Source organism: Thermothelomyces thermophilus, chromosome 7 (assembly GCF_000226095.1).
Source record: "Thermothelomyces thermophilus ATCC 42464 chromosome 7, complete sequence".
Taxonomy (NCBI): Eukaryota; Fungi; Ascomycota; class Sordariomycetes; order Sordariales; family Chaetomiaceae; genus Thermothelomyces; species Thermothelomyces thermophilus.
Window position 1 is genome coordinate 2,722,689 of NC_016478.1, and position 15,183 is coordinate 2,737,871.

At 57.0% G+C, this 15,183-nt stretch overlaps 5 protein-coding genes across 5 annotated transcripts; 4 read left to right on the top strand and 1 right to left on the bottom strand.

Annotated features, from left to right (window-relative positions):
• The first annotated feature begins 959 nt into the window (after positions 1-959).
• Positions 960-2,067, top strand: MYCTH_2312602 (uncharacterized protein). The gene is made up of 6 exons (XM_003667079.1): positions 960-1,086; positions 1,162-1,226; positions 1,341-1,515; positions 1,685-1,751; positions 1,813-1,860; positions 1,917-2,067. Exons 1-6 carry the CDS (start codon positions 997-999, stop codon positions 1,988-1,990), a joined length of 519 nt encoding a protein of 172 aa, XP_003667127.1. The 5' UTR covers positions 960-996; the 3' UTR covers positions 1,991-2,067.
• Positions 2,068-3,781: 1,714 nt separating this feature from the next.
• On the top strand, positions 3,782-5,442 carry MYCTH_2312604 (uncharacterized protein). Its single transcript, XM_003667080.1, has 3 exons — positions 3,782-4,612; positions 4,685-5,056; positions 5,164-5,442. The coding sequence occupies exons 1-3, from the start codon at positions 3,967-3,969 to the stop codon at positions 5,208-5,210; spliced, it is 1,065 nt and encodes a 354-aa protein (XP_003667128.1). The 5' UTR covers positions 3,782-3,966; the 3' UTR covers positions 5,211-5,442.
• Positions 5,443-6,567: 1,125 nt separating this feature from the next.
• MYCTH_2030495 (uncharacterized protein) lies at positions 6,568-6,813 on the bottom strand (the record flags this gene model as incomplete). Its single annotated transcript, XM_003667081.1, has 2 exons — positions 6,568-6,657; positions 6,751-6,813. Coding segments are annotated over 2 exons (153 nt in total), but the record flags the coding sequence as incomplete, so codon positions are not given.
• A 2,678-nt stretch (positions 6,814-9,491) lies between these two features.
• Positions 9,492-10,919, top strand: MYCTH_2312607 (uncharacterized protein). Its single transcript, XM_003667082.1, has one exon. The coding sequence runs from the start codon at positions 9,563-9,565 to the stop codon at positions 10,520-10,522; it is 960 nt and encodes a 319-aa protein (XP_003667130.1). The 5' UTR covers positions 9,492-9,562; the 3' UTR covers positions 10,523-10,919.
• Positions 10,920-11,893: 974 nt separating this feature from the next.
• Positions 11,894-15,067, top strand: MYCTH_2312608 (uncharacterized protein). Its single transcript, XM_003667083.1, has 6 exons — positions 11,894-12,145; positions 12,235-12,699; positions 12,777-13,771; positions 13,851-14,046; positions 14,178-14,615; positions 14,830-15,067. Exons 1-6 carry the CDS (start codon positions 11,984-11,986, stop codon positions 14,875-14,877), a joined length of 2,304 nt encoding a protein of 767 aa, XP_003667131.1. The 5' UTR covers positions 11,894-11,983; the 3' UTR covers positions 14,878-15,067.
• Positions 15,068-15,183: the final 116 nt, after the last annotated feature.

The following is a 15,183-nucleotide window of genomic DNA, read 5'->3' on the forward strand; positions in this document are numbered from 1 at the left end:
AACCGTAGATTCAGCAATGATCAACGCTCGCCTTATCTGTTGGAGCTGGGACGGGGGTTACCACGAGGAGAGCTTGAAGGGCGGGGACTCCGGGAAGGTGCAGGTTTTGCGGGTCCGTCATAGAAGGCGGCGTTCCGCGTGACGTGCAAAACTTTGTTCGCGTAGGGCTAGAACCGCTGCGACAGCGTCTAGATCGCCGCTCCGCTCAGTTTGTGCTGGGTGGGGAGTGTCTCCCAGCTGCCAGCTTCTCTTAGCCGGAGCTCTACCGAGTGTTCTCGAGAGACGGTGGGTGTGCGGGGGTTGCACGAGCTCGTTGGGTTACCGTAATCCGTACTGCGTTAAGTCTGCGGGCTACAGTCCGGATTACCCGGAACCGGAACCCGGCGGGGTTTGAGCTAAACTCACATTCAGACCTCCGAGGACTCCGGTCACCGGCGCGCGGGGCTACTCGGGATGTTTTGGTTTGTTGTCTCGTCCCCGCGACGTCGCGTACACAACACAGCAGTAAAGTCGTCGGTTGAAATACCGCACTCTGCGATCCAAGAGGGCGCTGGTTCTCGTGTCTCAACGGCTTCTTACGCCTCTACCCCCCCCCCCCCCCTTTTTTTTTTTTTTATACTTTTCTCCGTGTTTTGCTTTAGGCTCCATTTGCTCGCCGTTGTTGTCGTATATTGCTCGTTATAGTTGGATGCAGGGACTGGTGTAAGTGTGTTGGGTGTGTTGGCTCGATTTCTTGGAGGCAAAGGTAGAGAGTCTTGACGGAAAGTGGCAAAGTAGTATATATTCCTTTTTTGACGGTAAATTCAATTCAATCATAAAGGTTGCGGAATGTAAGTTGAATGCGGGTAGGAATAGTAATGGCAGAGATCGTGTAGGCTTGGTTGAGGAAGGTGAGGGAATGCCGACGCAGGAAGGGTCCAAGGGTCTTCTGCCCGAGATGCGAGCGAAAACCTCTTGAAAATCTTCAACTTTACAACATCAAGTCCCCCAATCAAGATGGAGCCCGAAACAGCGGCAACCCACGAGGAAATATGGGACGACTCGGCGCTCGTCGAGTCTTGGAACCAGGCATTAGAGGAATACAAGGTCAGGAAGCCACGCGCTTCAAATTGCGAGCGCGACGTGTCAACCGTCCAAGACTGTTCCTGACACCGATCGCAGAAGTACCACAGCATTCACGCCAAAGGCGGCTCGGTCGACGACATCCTCAATGGCGCTGATGAAACGTAACCACCCCCCCCCCCCCCCCCCTCCCCGCGGCAATCCAGATCAACGGGCGAGGAACCGAAAGGAAGAAGAGAGAAGCGGCCCTGCGGTTTCCCTTACTAACGGCAGTGCAGGACTCGGTCAAACACCGATGCCAAGCCCGAACCAGGAGTAGTTGACGAAGCTGCGCGTTCTCAAGAGGACGCCGAGGCGGAGGCAGAGGTCGACGAGACAATACCCATGGAGGAGAGCGACGAAACATCGGTCCCGACAATCTCGGATGTCCAGGACTCCGTGAATGCGAACAAGGTACGGATAGGATGCACAGACCACTCCCGGTGCGGGACGGGCATCTTGGAAGAGGTTCAAATCTTGGCATGAAACAAGTTCCTCGAGTTTCCTCTCCGATGCTGCTCCGCTTCACTGCGAAGTCCAGGAACGGACCCTTATCGGCATAGACTAACGGGATGGTCTCAAGAAACAGGGGGATGCGCTGCAGGCCGGGGGGTCTTCCCTGCCAGGGCCACAGACAGTCTTGGGCACTGGTGAGCCTACCTGAAGTGTTGAGGAACTGGAAGGGCCGCTGCCCGAGCTAACAAATTGCAGTGCAGGATGAGGAACTCAAGAACCTCTTGATGTCGTGGTATTACGCAGGTAAGCTTACCCCTCCATGGCATATGGCCGCCAGGACCCGCCACTGACAGTTACAGGCTACTACACTGGACTCTATGAAGGCAAGCAACAAAGAAGTCAACAGGCACAGAGTAGCCCAAAAACTTCCTAGGGGGGCTCCTTCCCGGTCTCGATCTCCTGTTGCGCTACCTTGATCACCGGGTCAAGCTCGTTGATTGGGTTGAACAAAAAGAAACGCCGGCCGCTCTGGAGCTCTCGGTTTCACTAAAAGGAACAAACAGTGCAGGGGTACATCGGAACGCAATCTATCGGCGCGGAGTGGAGGCTGAAATCCTGGGGTAACAAGCGTATAATGTAGCGTAGGACCGAGAGCACTTGAGGCTTGGCAACTGCAGGCCCTTAACCCCCCTTTCCCCCCGGTTGGTAAGGGAGCCCTGACCTGCAGGGTCTGCTGCAACACTGATCACTGTTAATTTTCGGCCCCCCCTGCGACGAGTTTTGTTTGAGAATTCAACGGCTGCTCGGGCAGCACGTCTGAGCACCTCCACGGCATGTGTTGTGTCAGCCTCCCGCGCCTCCTCACTCATCTCCATCTCCATTCGGCATAGCACCAGGGGCCGCAAACGTACCTTCATCCTACGGGAAGAAAGTTCCGGCGTCCGATCACGTCGCTGTCCATTGGTTTGGCGCCGGACGAGCTGCATGGCCGAGACTCTGATTGGATTGCAGTGCCCCGGAAGGACATCTACACGTGTGGTGTCCACGTGCACTCGGGCGCACTCGAAGGTGGCACTGGGATGTGTAGTTGCCGTTGGCGGCCTCCAACCAGGTGCTGTACCTATTGTGTCCGGTTGCTTGATGAAAGCTTACGAAGTTGTGTATGTCCTCCTGTAGAGAGTAAGATCGTTTAACCTCGCTAGCAGTACGATCTACGCCGAGGTTTATCAGAACTTTCGGGGCCCATCCCATTCAACTTGGCCGGCGGAGCGGCTTTAACTCAGGACGACGCGCAGTGCAGTAGAGTAAACAGTAAACCTCACTTCTTGAAAGGCGGTAAAACCGCGAGGGTTGGTTACTACATCATTTCCTGGGGTTGACTCTTCAGAATGGATGCCGTTGCTTGGGAACTAAGCGTTCTTGGGCTTCCATGACGGCCGCATGGACTTGTAAACGCTCAATTGCGCCGTTAAAAAAAAAAAAAAAAAGACTACAAACGACGCTGCAACAGCGCGGCCAAATCCCTTCTTGACCACGGCCTCCCCCCCTCTGCGCTGTATGTACCCTACACAGTACACTTGGAATTTCGCTCATCCGTTTGCTTGTCTGCGAAAACTCGAGTCAATACTCCGTAGAGCCGCCTTCGGGCTCGGGACCGGACCGGGGGTGCACAGCCCCTGCTACGGTTTCTTCGTCCCATCTCAAACAGCCCGTGCACTCCGAGCTTGGCAACATGTCAAACACCATCCTGAGACGATCGTGTCGCAGCAGACCTCCTTGCTGCTAGCAGCCCCCTCCTCCCCCCCCCCCCCGGGGCCAAGCTTGTCTCCTTTACCAGCGCTCCACACGTATCGCCTTGCAGGTGTGGCGGCCCTGTCTGTTCCCGAACCCTCCCAAACGTTTGTGCAGTGTCTAGTGTATAGGGAACTTCCGTACATTCCGTACGGGCGTGGATGTGACAGGGGTAGTCTACTACCACGCTGATGCTTCTCCGGCTGTTTCGAACTTTTCAGGGCTTGTCCCCTACCTGCCCTTGGCATACGGGGATCTTTTGTCGAGTTCACAGCCCGGGGACGTCGTGCTCGGAGATCATCATGCTGCGATATAAGCGCTGACGGGCCCCCATTCAAGTGGCTACTGCAGAAGTCTGTTTCTTTTCTTCTCAACCCCCTCTTTCCACCGTTGCCTTTCTCTGCCTGTGTTCACTCATTTGGTTGATCCGTTCTTTTTTTCTTCCTCCCTACATCTTTCACTTCTCCACGACGAGCAGGGACTCGCTTTGGCATCCGGATTGTTCGACTATTTCCCCGTCATATATCTCAGTCATATATATATCTTTCAGCGTTCGGGGCGATTCGAGAGAGACACGACCGACATTTACGAAGGTCGATACAGAATAAAGGAGGCAAAATGAAGTTCTCTGCAGCAACGGCAGTGGTATTGGGCATGGTGCCCTTGGCGCTGGGCAAGGCGATTCACAACGCGTATCCCGTCCGGCGGAACGGCCACAACGTCCAGGTCGTGGACGCTGCTAGCAAGGATAGCGTCCCGGCCTCTGAGGCACAGCTCGAGGAGCTCGCCCAGCTCATCGGCCTCCACCGTGGTTCCGGCCAAGCCATCAACTTCCTTTGGGTCAACCTCGGCGGCGGTGCCGCAACGACCGTCATCGGCTCAGCCTCGACAGTCACCGTCACAAAAACCGTGGCCGCTGACGCCACCGCTACTGCTCCTCCTGCCGTTATCACCGACGTGGCCGGCTCGACCACCGTTGCCGCCCCTCCCTCAACCACCGTCGTCGCCGGTGGTGCCACTCACACCGTGACGGTCGGCGGCCCTGCGGGCCTCGTCTTCACCCCTCAGGAGCTGAACGCCGCGGTCGGCGACACCGTCATCTTCACCTTCCTCAGCCAGAACCACACGGCCACCCAGTCCTCTTTCGACAAGCCATGCGAGGCTCTCGCGGGAGGCATGGACTCCGGGTTTCAGGCAAACGCCAACAACACCGTCAACCCTCCGCCGCAGGTCGCGATGCAGGTCATGGTTGACACTCCTCTCTGTACGCTCTCCCCCCGCTTGTCTTCTGTTTAGAAGAAGCTGCTCAAGCTAACCAGAATCGCGCCAACCACAGGGTTCTACTGCCGTCAGAAAGGCCACTGCGGCAAGGGCATGGTCTTCAGCATCAACCCGACGGCCGAGAAGACGCACGCCCAGTTCCAGGCCAACGCGATCCAGCAGGCCGGCAACGGCGCCGGCGGCGCCATCACCGGCAACCCGCCCCCGGCCGACCCCAACGCCGGCACCGGCGGCGCCGCCGAGTCCTCGGCCTCCGCCTCCGTCACCGCCCCGCCCGCCCCGACGGCCACCGACGCCGCCGGCTCCATCCAGACCGGCACGGGCACCGTCGCGCCCGACGGGTCCTGCGTCTGCGCTGTGCAGTGCAGCTTCGGCGGCTTCCCGAACCAGGCGGTGCAGGGAAGGGATAGCTTTGGCGGCTTTGGAGGTAAGTCGTTTTTTTTTCTTTTCCACCACCCCTCTTCTCCCCCCCAACCTCCCGATGGGCTAGGGTATCATGTGGTGCGTGTGCTAATCAGCGATATAACCAAGTAGGCGCCCTCCCCATGGCCATGGTCCCTGCCGCTGCTCGTAGGGTATAAAAAGGCTGGCTTCTAAGCATCAAAGTTATGAAGCAATGACTTTTCTTTTGACCGCTGGCGGCGGTTGGTTTTCTGGCGGGGTCCCTAAAACTGCGGCTGCTGCTATTGCTGGTGGCGGTGGCGATAGTGGTGGGAAGCGGAAATACCATTCATCTGTAGACTTTGTCTCCTTTTTCTTGGCTGTCAATTTCCCCTGTATTGTCTCTCTTATGCTGCCGCTCGACCTGGGAGTTGTCGGAGCAGAGAGGTATATGGCTGGCTCGTATTTTCCGGATGCTCAAATATTAATACACGACGTTTTTGGTGGAATCAATCTCCCTCTCGAGCTGCAGTGAGATGTTCGTGTAAGATCGAGGAATATTTCGGGAGCTTGGCCCAGCGTTGACTCCTTTCTACCGCCTCCATTGGCATGCAATTAAGAAGCATCTTGAAACACTTTGACGTGGTGACAGACTCCTTGAGGTATGCACGCACCGGCTGTCCTTACTCTCTTCCGCATGTTTTTCGCCGCTCCAGTAACTAGTCATTTCAGGGGTACGGAGTACGAGTTAGGCGATTGCTTTGTCCGTAATTCGGCGCCACCTCCCAAGGACATTGGAGGTTACCAGCGTGGATGTATGTAGTCCGAGTGGTGCAGTGCGCCTTGTCGCTGCCCGGTATGTCTAAAACCTCTTCAGCTCATACATGATCAACTCGTGGCAGAGAGTTGCAGTAGCGTCTCGTGGAGGTTGGTGAGAAGCGTCAACCAAGTAGTTCAGAGTAGCGCTAACCACAATGATACTGGTCAAGGCGACTGACTGACTGACTGACTGACTGGCTGACAGAAACGGAATATGCAGGAAGGGAGGGAGAAAGAGAGAAGGTGGAAGTGGACCTCCCCCTAAAACCGCCGCGCCTCATGTCAGTCAAGAAGCAGATCCAACATCAGCCCCACCGACATAGCGCGGCACGGTTCCGTCTACACCACCACCGAGTAAACCAAAGGAAAAAAAAGAAAAAGGGGCCAGGTGAATGCGTGTGCGGCTGCACCTGGGCGCCCCGGTTCCCAAAAATAAGCACGATCAAAGAAATGTGGATATTCCTTTCCTGTCTAACGCCGAACCAAACTCCCCCATGTGGTTCATGGTTCGCCTCAAATCAAAAGATGCTCTCATGCCGGTGGTTGTACGTGTCGTGGTAAAGATGTCGTCGCGGTCATTCCGTAAGGGTTGGGTGGTGCATTTATTTCTTCTTGGCGTTGGCGGCGGCCTCGGCGGCTTTCCTCGCGTCGGCTGAAGAAGTGAGGTTAGTGTGGCCTGGTCGGTAGACATGGCGAGAGTAGATAGACTCGGCGTGAATTTTGCGGGTGACGGGTCGGCATACCGGCAGCCTGCTTCTCGCGCATCCTCTGCGCCGCGATCTCCTTTGCCTTGGCCAGCTCGCTGCCGCTCATACCATGCCCTTTTTTCTGCATTCAAGACATGGCTTGTCAAAAAACAGTCCTGGGCTGTGTCGGGTATGCTTGGTTTGGGGAACCAAAGGATCTTCAGCGTGGGCGTACAATGGCTGCTTGTTTCTTGAGGTTGGCCTCGCGGGCCTTTTCGCGCTGGTTTCCGCGGGACATTTTGGCGATGAGAAGTGGACTCAGAGGAGCGCTAAGAGAGGTTCAGTACGGTACCCGAGAGAGCTTCGCGCTAAGCGGTTGCGTCCTATGTGTTGTCGGTTCGCTGCGGAGGCAGAGAGGCGAGTCGGTGAATGGAATTTGACGGCCGCGAGGGAGGAAGAATGGGAAGGCTGCCTCGCAGCCACTTGCTGGCAGTTGGCGTCGGACGAGGCTTGTGCTACGCCCCGCTCTCGGGAGTTCTGGGCGCTTCCACTGACTGGTCTCACGGACGCCAAGCAATGCATCGAACGCCTGAACTCATCCTTCTAATGCCCAATCATTGCCCGGCTTTCCTTCTTTGTATGTACTGTACTTACAGGACCTGATCGTGCATGGATTACTGTACGCACTCTGTAGACGCGCGGAACACTGCACTTCCGCGTCAGGGCAAACATTTGTCGGCGTCAACTGTAACAACACCTGGTTCTTTGGTGCTTCATACCTATCCAATGGTTAAGATGGAAGACCGGGGTGTCGCGTTTAGCAGAAAGGAAATCACCAATTCTTCGTTGACTGGAACTTGACAGTCCACTATGTGGACAGACACCATAAGCGCCACGTTAATACGCTTAGGAGGATCGATTGACCCTACCATCGCCCTTCTGTTTAACTGTTTCAACCACGCACGCGAGTATCGCCATGACAATCAGAACACCACAGGACCATGGGAGTCAGCGTGCCTGAGAGCAACGAGTTTGTATGTGTTTTTTATATGTGTGTAAACTGAGCAACCCAAATCCTCGCAGTAGAGAACCTGCCCCACTCTTCTCTCGTCGCCCAAACTTTGGTGATCTAAAGGTACTGGCAAGTTTACAAAAGTAGGTAGTTACCACCTATATTCTCTCACGCGCCCGACATTGGCATTCAGGTCCACCAGGCTATCAATTCTTATGTATTGCTTCCCCATTGCATTATTTCGCTTTCCATTCTTTTCGTGCCTGACTTTCCACAAACTGCGAGTTCGATCCTGGAAAATGCGATATCCCGAAGATGCTGCCCGTTAGTGTGTAGTGTAATGTACATATGTACTGTACTGTGTAGTACACTAAGGTCTGAAACAAGCTTGGCTCGCTCCCAGCCAATCGATGCATCGCGCAAGCATGGATTTGAAAAGCCACGGCACGCGTTTCCAACCCAACATCTTATCTACAATTAAGAAGGCGGCAACCATTTTCGCCTTAGAGTCGACAGAGCCGTCCTAAACCATTGGACAACAGCGATCGACAAGTCGCGCGATGCGCTGCTAGCGGGGCATCCACTGACTCCGCGTGGGATGGCGCGGTCTCCAGATCGCCGCATAGCGCCCCGGATCAGACAACTCTGCTCCCCGTGCCTGACACGGCGGCATGCCGCCGTGGCAATGCAGCCGTCCTACACTAGGTATCTGCTGCGAACCCTTTGCATTCTGCGCGCGGTATGGCTAGCCAGGTGCTTTGCTCGGCTACCCGCGTTGTCCCCTGTCTCCTACATCCCTTCATGAAACGTGTGGGCAAAATCTAGATGATGTCTCCCCCCGAACCAGAGCAGCGCCTATGGCTTCATTGGCCAGAAGAGCAAGAAACACTTCTGCTCAATGCGAAACATCCATGGAGGGAACTGCCGCGGGCCACTTCTTTACCCACTGAGCCCCTGCGCATACTCACCCGTCATCTGCTCTCCTCTTTATCCAGCGTTAACAGCCGTGACAGTGGCAGCTGTTCCTATTGTTAAAAGACTGCTCGCCACCGCTGAAGGCAACCCGCGCTCCTGTTTGGACCGTTCACCTTTGTCTGGCCCCTATTGTCTGCCCCAAACAGTCGGACAATGAGAGTGCTTCCCTATTGATCCAATTGTCGACTCTCTTTTCCCCTCTCCTTTTCTTACTACTGCGCGGCCTGGACCGTCACGCCTCATGTTGTCTTGATCGTAACTCTTCTCTCTTCTTCTTCTTTCCCTAAACATCATCTCGATTTACAGCCGCGCGTGTATCTGCCAGCAGATCCACTCCATCATTCCGAGCATCTGAAGAACTGCAGGCAGTCGCTTGATCCGGAGCATATACACTCTCTGTAAGTATTTATACTTAGTCATCTGCCACCCTTCCCGAGCGCGGCTCCCACGAGGCAATGCATCTTGGAACTGCCCCTTCCTGCAACCCGACGCGATCAAGTCGCAAAAATTGTCGCCGGTCATGGCAACCTGTTCTCCCGAGATGGCGCGGCGATCAACGGTGCGTTCCGAGGTCTCTTCGCTCTCGGATAGTTCTGGGCGTCCTCCCGGGCGCGATTCGATAGTGTCGGTGTACGAGGACGCTCCAGGCTCTCCAATGCGTTGGGAACCCTCTCTTCCAGCCCGTTCAGCAACCCCTGGGGCATCTAGGGAACCAACACCACGGCCCCTAACGCCGCCACAGCCGGAGCCTGACGGAGCCCGCCTCGGGAAACTACCAGGGCGGCCAGTACAGCCACCGTCGTCTCTACCATCACGGCTAGAGACTGCCCAAAGGCGTACACGGGCTCCCGGGATGCCGCTGGCTAGTCGGCCACTGATTACGTTTACCGAGGCGGAGGCATCCAGTCGTATACCCATCGCACACGGAGAGCCGAGACCAACCTCCACCGCACCACAAGCGAGATCAATTCCTCAAGCGAGGCTCGCAAGGGGGACACAAAAAGGCACCGCTGGCAAGCGGGCAAGGGCTAACAGGCATCCAGTTAGACGTCCATCCAATATGTTCACCCTCGGGCAGGACTCGAAGCTCCTGGGCGCCGGACACGTCGTCCTCAACATCCTGCGCGCCTTCAACATGATCGGCCTGGCTGCCGTCATGCTGGCCAGTCTGGCCATGCCCGTTCTCTCGGGTATTAACCACCACTTCTTCTTCTTCGACATGATGACTCACGTTTTCGTCTTCCTCTTCGCCGCGTTCCTCTTCGCCTCGGAGCTGCCGGTACCGTGGAAAGGGTTCAAGGGATATTACGAGAGGAACTGGCCGGTGCTGGGCCCTGACCACTCTCTCGCCTGGCTTGGTTGGGGCATGGTGTTCATCGGCTTCGAGATCCTGGGCGAGGCCTGGAAGCCGGCGTACACAGTCGAGACACTCGGGCTGGACTGGTGGCGCGCTATACTCGCCGCTTCCATCCTGTCGGCCACTTTCGGTTTTTTCAACATCTGCGCCTCCGTCATCTTCCGCACCTCCTTTGAAGGACCGCGCGGGGAGAAGGTTATCGTCACCTCGCGCCAGATCCGCACCCACGGCAAGCTTGCCGTGCAGCACGCCGCCAACAAGAGCGACGACATCGAGCACAGCTTCGCCTCGCACTATTCCCCGCCTCACCGCGACAACTGGTCAGGCCGGAGCTGGTCCAAGGAGGAAGAGGCGGCGGAGCCGTCGTCGGCCGTCCGGCGCCTGACGCGCGTCCTCAATCCTCTCAACTTCAACTTCCGCAAGTCGCGCATCTCGCGCATCCACATCAGCAAGCCCATCCTGCCGCAAGACCTAGTGGTGGACGACGACCTCGTCAATCGTGGCCACTCCGGCCACGGCTCCTCCGGCCACGGAGCGGACGGCGGTGATCGCGGCAGCCCCGTCGTCCCGGGCCTCCAGCGGCCGCCCACTGCCTTGCATCCCGCCTACACGGGCGAGAGCCGGTATAGCAAGTACAGCGCGGCGCATATGGATCGGTTCTGAGGACCGCTCCAGTTGCTCGTCGTAGGCGACAGACAAAAAAAAAACATGAAGGGAAAAAGAAGACACACATCTTCCCCACCTCTTCCAGACTTTCATTTCTTAGTTAGTAGCGGGGACAGTCGAAATGCTGCTGCCTGCCCCCGAGGACACATTCGCATGGCACATGACGAAAGACTCTGGAGGCGCAGCCGATCGACAAAGGCGTCGCGGTGTTTGGGTTAAATGACCTGTTACTTCATCATGTATACCCGCTGATCTTGATTCGTTTATTTTCAATGCCTAGGAAAGAAGGGAGGAGCAATGGAGCTTAATACCCGGAATTAATCACGAGGACGCGGAGAAATAGAGATGCATTACAAACCTGAGCTCTTAAGGTCGCTATTCAGGGTCGCCGTCGTGCTGGTGGTGTTTGTGGCGCAAACAGATATTCGGGATAATCACATGCGCAACTGTTATTAGCGATAACAGTCTCTAGCATCCATCAGCAGCATGCTTGGCAACGATGCCGAATCCGGAGCAGATCAGGATTGAAATCGATCGTCCAAGCATTGTGATATGCCACGCTACAAAACACCTGGACGCTTCGAGAAGTAGGCCAAGTCGTGAAAATGGTAGATTCTTCCAGGGTAAAAAAAAAAAAAAAAAAAAAAAATGTCCTTCTGTGACCGGGATGTATCCCAACGCCAACCGAGGGATGGACGTCGTGCGGCCCGTGCGCCTGATTTTGCTGAGTGGCCCTGGCCCCGTTCTTCGTTGGCAGCCGCGCTCTTTCCTGCAGCCGTTCGCTCACCTGAGCAAAACTCGGTCCCGTCGATCAACTGGGGCATGCACCTCACCTGCTCCCGCCGCCGGCAACTTAATAAGCTGACTCTTACATGAGGATCTAAATTCCAACGACCTTACACAGCCCTTCGACCTTAAAAGTTTCCTGCGTGACACCGCCTTATCTGGGTCGAAGCAGGCCGAGAGAACTCGCACCACGCCTGCCGAACCACGGCGTACAATCTCCTGCCCTGGGCCCCTGTTCTTCCCGCAGCCGTCACACGCATCATCGTTACGCTTCTTGCGCCTCGCTCATTGCTGTTCTCCTCTCTGCGCCCGCCATTGTAGAGGAGCCGCTGTGGATGGTGTGAGCATCGTGATTCGGGCGTTGTGTCCAGAAACGGGCGGTTGGGCTGGTTGCGCTGTGGAAGGGTCCTGCAGGAAGATCCTGGGTGGCTGGGTCGGCCTCGCTTCGCAGAGGGAGATAATAGCTGCTTTTCCGTCTGTTCTTGCCATCATCCGAATTAGGGCACACACCTGAGAACCACGCTTGGCGTTCCTCGTGACTGGAATTGTCGGGGGAACTTCTTGCGCCGCGCTTCACGCAGCATCTGTTTTGGTATCTCTCGATTGGCGTCACCTGCTCGTTGTTGTCTGATCGTTCGGCCTTATCCTTACTGGTTCCTCGACATCTCCATCATGGCAGACGAAGCGGCCGACGTGGCCGAGGATTATCGGCAAGCCCTGGAAGATCTCACGGTTAACTCTCGTATCGAGATCGCGACATTGACCAACATCGCGCGAGAGAACGCAAGTCACGGCTTCGCTATTGCCGAGGTGCTGGCGAGCCACATCAAAAAGGTATGCCGCTGCCGTTGCCGTGAACAAACTGCGTGCTCGTGGTCATGCGCCCCGTACGGCAGAAGCTAATGTTTATGTTTTTGCACAAGGCGCCTCCCACACGAACCCTACCGGCGCTGTACGTCCTCGATTCCGTCGTCAAGAATGTCCCGACGCCTTACGCGCTCTATTTCGGCCCGAAGCTCTATTCCATCTTCATGGGTGCCTACACCAAGGTGGACAACGCGACAAGGCGAAAGATGGACGAGATGCTCAAGACATGGAAGGAACCGGTGCCGGGCTCCCTATCGACCAAGCCGGTCTTCCCCCCCGAGCAGGTCCGGCCGATCGAGAACGCTCTGATGGCGGCCCGGAACGCCGCTTATGCCGCCCAGCAAAACAGCTACCAGGGCCAGCAGCAGCTCATGCGCGGCCGCCCGCCCGCCCCGAGCCGAGACACGCCGACACCTCCCACTGCGAGGTCATTTCCACCCCCACAGCAACCCCCTTATCCAGGATCCAACGGACATCGGCCAGACGCGGCGCCGCAGCCGTATCCGATGCATCCAGGAGGCGTAAGCTCCCCCCCCCCCTTTTTTTTTTTTTTTGGTTTTGAGTCGTTTCGTTCCTGTCTGCTAACGGCGCCATCCAGAATCCAAGTGCGATCCCTCACCGTGCAACACCGCAGCCTGCTCCGTCTGCCGGGCCTTATCCCCCTTACCAGCCTCCGGCGGCGGGGTCAGTCTATGGCACTCCGCAACCAGGGATAAGCATAGACAAGTTGAAAGATGATATCCAGCAACTGATCATTGCGGAAAGGGCGGAATTTGCACAGAATCCACTTGATACTAGTAAACAGACCAGACTGAAGGCGTTGCTGGACTTGCAAACAATAATCCAGAGCCAAGACATGCCTCAGGATCAGTTGATGATCATTAGAGATCGAGTTGCTGAACTTGCTGTAAAAATACGCCCGCAGCCGCCAGCCACGGCCGGCCCTGCTGGGAGCGGTGTGACCGCGCCCAACACCGCGTATCCAGGAGTTTCGTACACCAGCACTCCAACACCGCCGGCTGTGTCTCAGCAGCCGACGCCCGTGCCCTCGACAGCCGCGGCGGCGGTCGCCGCGGCTCTGGCGCGTCCTTCATCCGCTGCGCCGGCTCCTCCGGCTCCAAGCGGGGGCCTGTCAATCGATTCGATCTTCGGCCAAGGCGCCCTGGCGACACTCTTGTCAGAAGCCGCGCGGAAGTCGGCCACGCCTCAGCAGACTCCCACACCACAGCCTCCTCCCCCGGCAGCCCCTAGCCCGGCCATCGGACCGGCGGCGGCGGCAGCAATAGCGGCTGCGTTGCGGCCGCCGCCTTCGCAAGGGTCTACCGAACCACCCAAATCCGCAGCCACTGTTGCTTCCGCACCCGCTCCCGCTCCCGCTCCGCCTCCTCCTGCTGCTGCTCCTCTTCCGACAGACCCGTCAGCGCTGCTGGCCCTGTTGAGACAGTCCGGTCTTCTCAAACCCGGCGCCACACCAACACCCGCTCCGGCGACTCCCGTGCCGCCCGGTCTGGGATCGGGCGGTCACCAGTCCCTTGCCGGCGTCTCGTCCACGCCGACTGGCAACCCGCAGCTCACCACTACTTCGTTGAAGACGTGAGTATTCGACCCCTCTTTTATTTCGGCCCCTCCCCCTGAGAGAAGGAGCGCGAGGCTAAACATTGAACGTGGCCAGCTTCCGCCCACATCTGATCGCGCAACTCCACGAAAACCTCGGTCCGCCCTGCACTCAATGCGGCCGCCGCTTCGGGACGGACGAGGAAGGGCGCCGCAGGAAAATGGCACACATGGATTGGCATTTCCGCGTCCACCAGCGCATGAACGACGCCGAGAAGCGCGGGCAGCATCGCAGCTGGTATGTCGACGAGACGGTATGTACAACCCCTACTCCAGACCCTCCTCCCGACCCTCCTCCCCCTCTGCCTTTCTTTTTTTTTTTCTTCTCGAGTCATCATCATTAACGGTGATTGCTTCTCTTTTTCGGCTTGGCCCGGAACAACAGGACTGGATCCGGTCCCGCGAAGCCATCGACGCGGACTATGCCCACCCGCAGGATGCCTCGTCCTCCTACTACTACTCCTCCGACGGCCGGCACCACTCCTCTTCCGCATCGCCTGCTGCCCTCCACCACACGACGATCAACACCAAGCGGCAAGGCGGCTCCTCCGCGGCGGGCGCCTCCGCCGCCTCCCGGGTCCCGTACCTCGCCGTGCCCGAGGACTCGTCCCGCGTCAACAGCGCGTGCCCGATCTGCCAGGAGAAGTTCGAGATGAAGTGGCTGGACGAGGCGCAGGAGTGGGTGTGGACGGACGCGGTCCGGGTCGGGGAGCGCGTCTTCCACGCGACCTGCCATCGCGAGGCCTACGGCGTCTTGCCGTTGTCCGAAGGGGGCCCCGGCTCGGCTTCGGGATCCGGGGTGTTGGGGAAGAGGAAAGCCGAGGTATGTTTCCTTTTTTTGTTTAATTTTACCCCTGTTTTCCTTCTTTTAGTTTCTTCTTTCTCTCTCTCTCTCTCTCTCTCTCTCTCTCTCTCTCTCTCTCTCTCTCTCTCTCTCTCTCTCTCTCTCTCTCTCTCTCTCTCTCTCTCTCTCTCTCTCTCTCTCTCTCTCTCTGGATATATGATGGAATGTGTTACTGACGGCGGTCAATGAATAGGACGAGGCTGGTGGGTTGAGGGGGAAGTTGAAAATGGAGGGATACTGATAGATAATAAAAAAAAAGGAGGAGAGGGAGTTGGGCTGGTCGCATCATCACGGCGCGAGAGCGCTTGGGGCGAGGGTTGTTGTGCATCGCTGAGCGAAGGGAATCATCAATCATCCGTCGCTCGTGGGCGACGTTTGGGGCAGAAGAGCTGCTTCGGCTCTTGGCTCCATCCCGGCATTGCTGTCTCGTCGGGCCAGCGAGACGGCGTTTGTGAACTTTTAGCATCGGGGATTGGTTGGCACTGCATCTTTCTTCTTCTTTCGTTCATTGCTGGAGGTGAACTGCAGCACCTGCAGCTAATACCTA

Coding starts and splice junctions, on each gene's coding strand:
- MYCTH_2312602 (XM_003667079.1), top strand. CDS start 997: ATGGAGCCCGAAACAGCGGCAACCCACGAGGAAATATGGGACGACTCG. Junction 1,087..1,161: donor AGGCATTAGAGGAATACAAG/GTCAGGAAGCCA, acceptor CACCGATCGCAG/AAGTACCACAGCATTCACGC. Junction 1,227..1,340: donor CTCAATGGCGCTGATGAAAC/GTAACCACCCCC, acceptor ACGGCAGTGCAG/GACTCGGTCAAACACCGATG.
- MYCTH_2312608 (XM_003667083.1), top strand. CDS start 11,984: ATGGCAGACGAAGCGGCCGACGTGGCCGAGGATTATCGGCAAGCCCTG. Junction 12,700..12,776: donor ATCCGATGCATCCAGGAGGC/GTAAGCTCCCCC, acceptor GGCGCCATCCAG/AATCCAAGTGCGATCCCTCA. Junction 14,047..14,177: donor GCTGGTATGTCGACGAGACG/GTATGTACAACC, acceptor CCGGAACAACAG/GACTGGATCCGGTCCCGCGA.
- MYCTH_2312607 (XM_003667082.1), top strand. CDS start 9,563: ATGTTCACCCTCGGGCAGGACTCGAAGCTCCTGGGCGCCGGACACGTC.
- MYCTH_2312604 (XM_003667080.1), top strand. CDS start 3,967: ATGAAGTTCTCTGCAGCAACGGCAGTGGTATTGGGCATGGTGCCCTTG. Junction 4,613..4,684: donor CATGGTTGACACTCCTCTCT/GTACGCTCTCCC, acceptor CGCCAACCACAG/GGTTCTACTGCCGTCAGAAA. Junction 5,057..5,163: donor TAGCTTTGGCGGCTTTGGAG/GTAAGTCGTTTT, acceptor ATAACCAAGTAG/GCGCCCTCCCCATGGCCATG.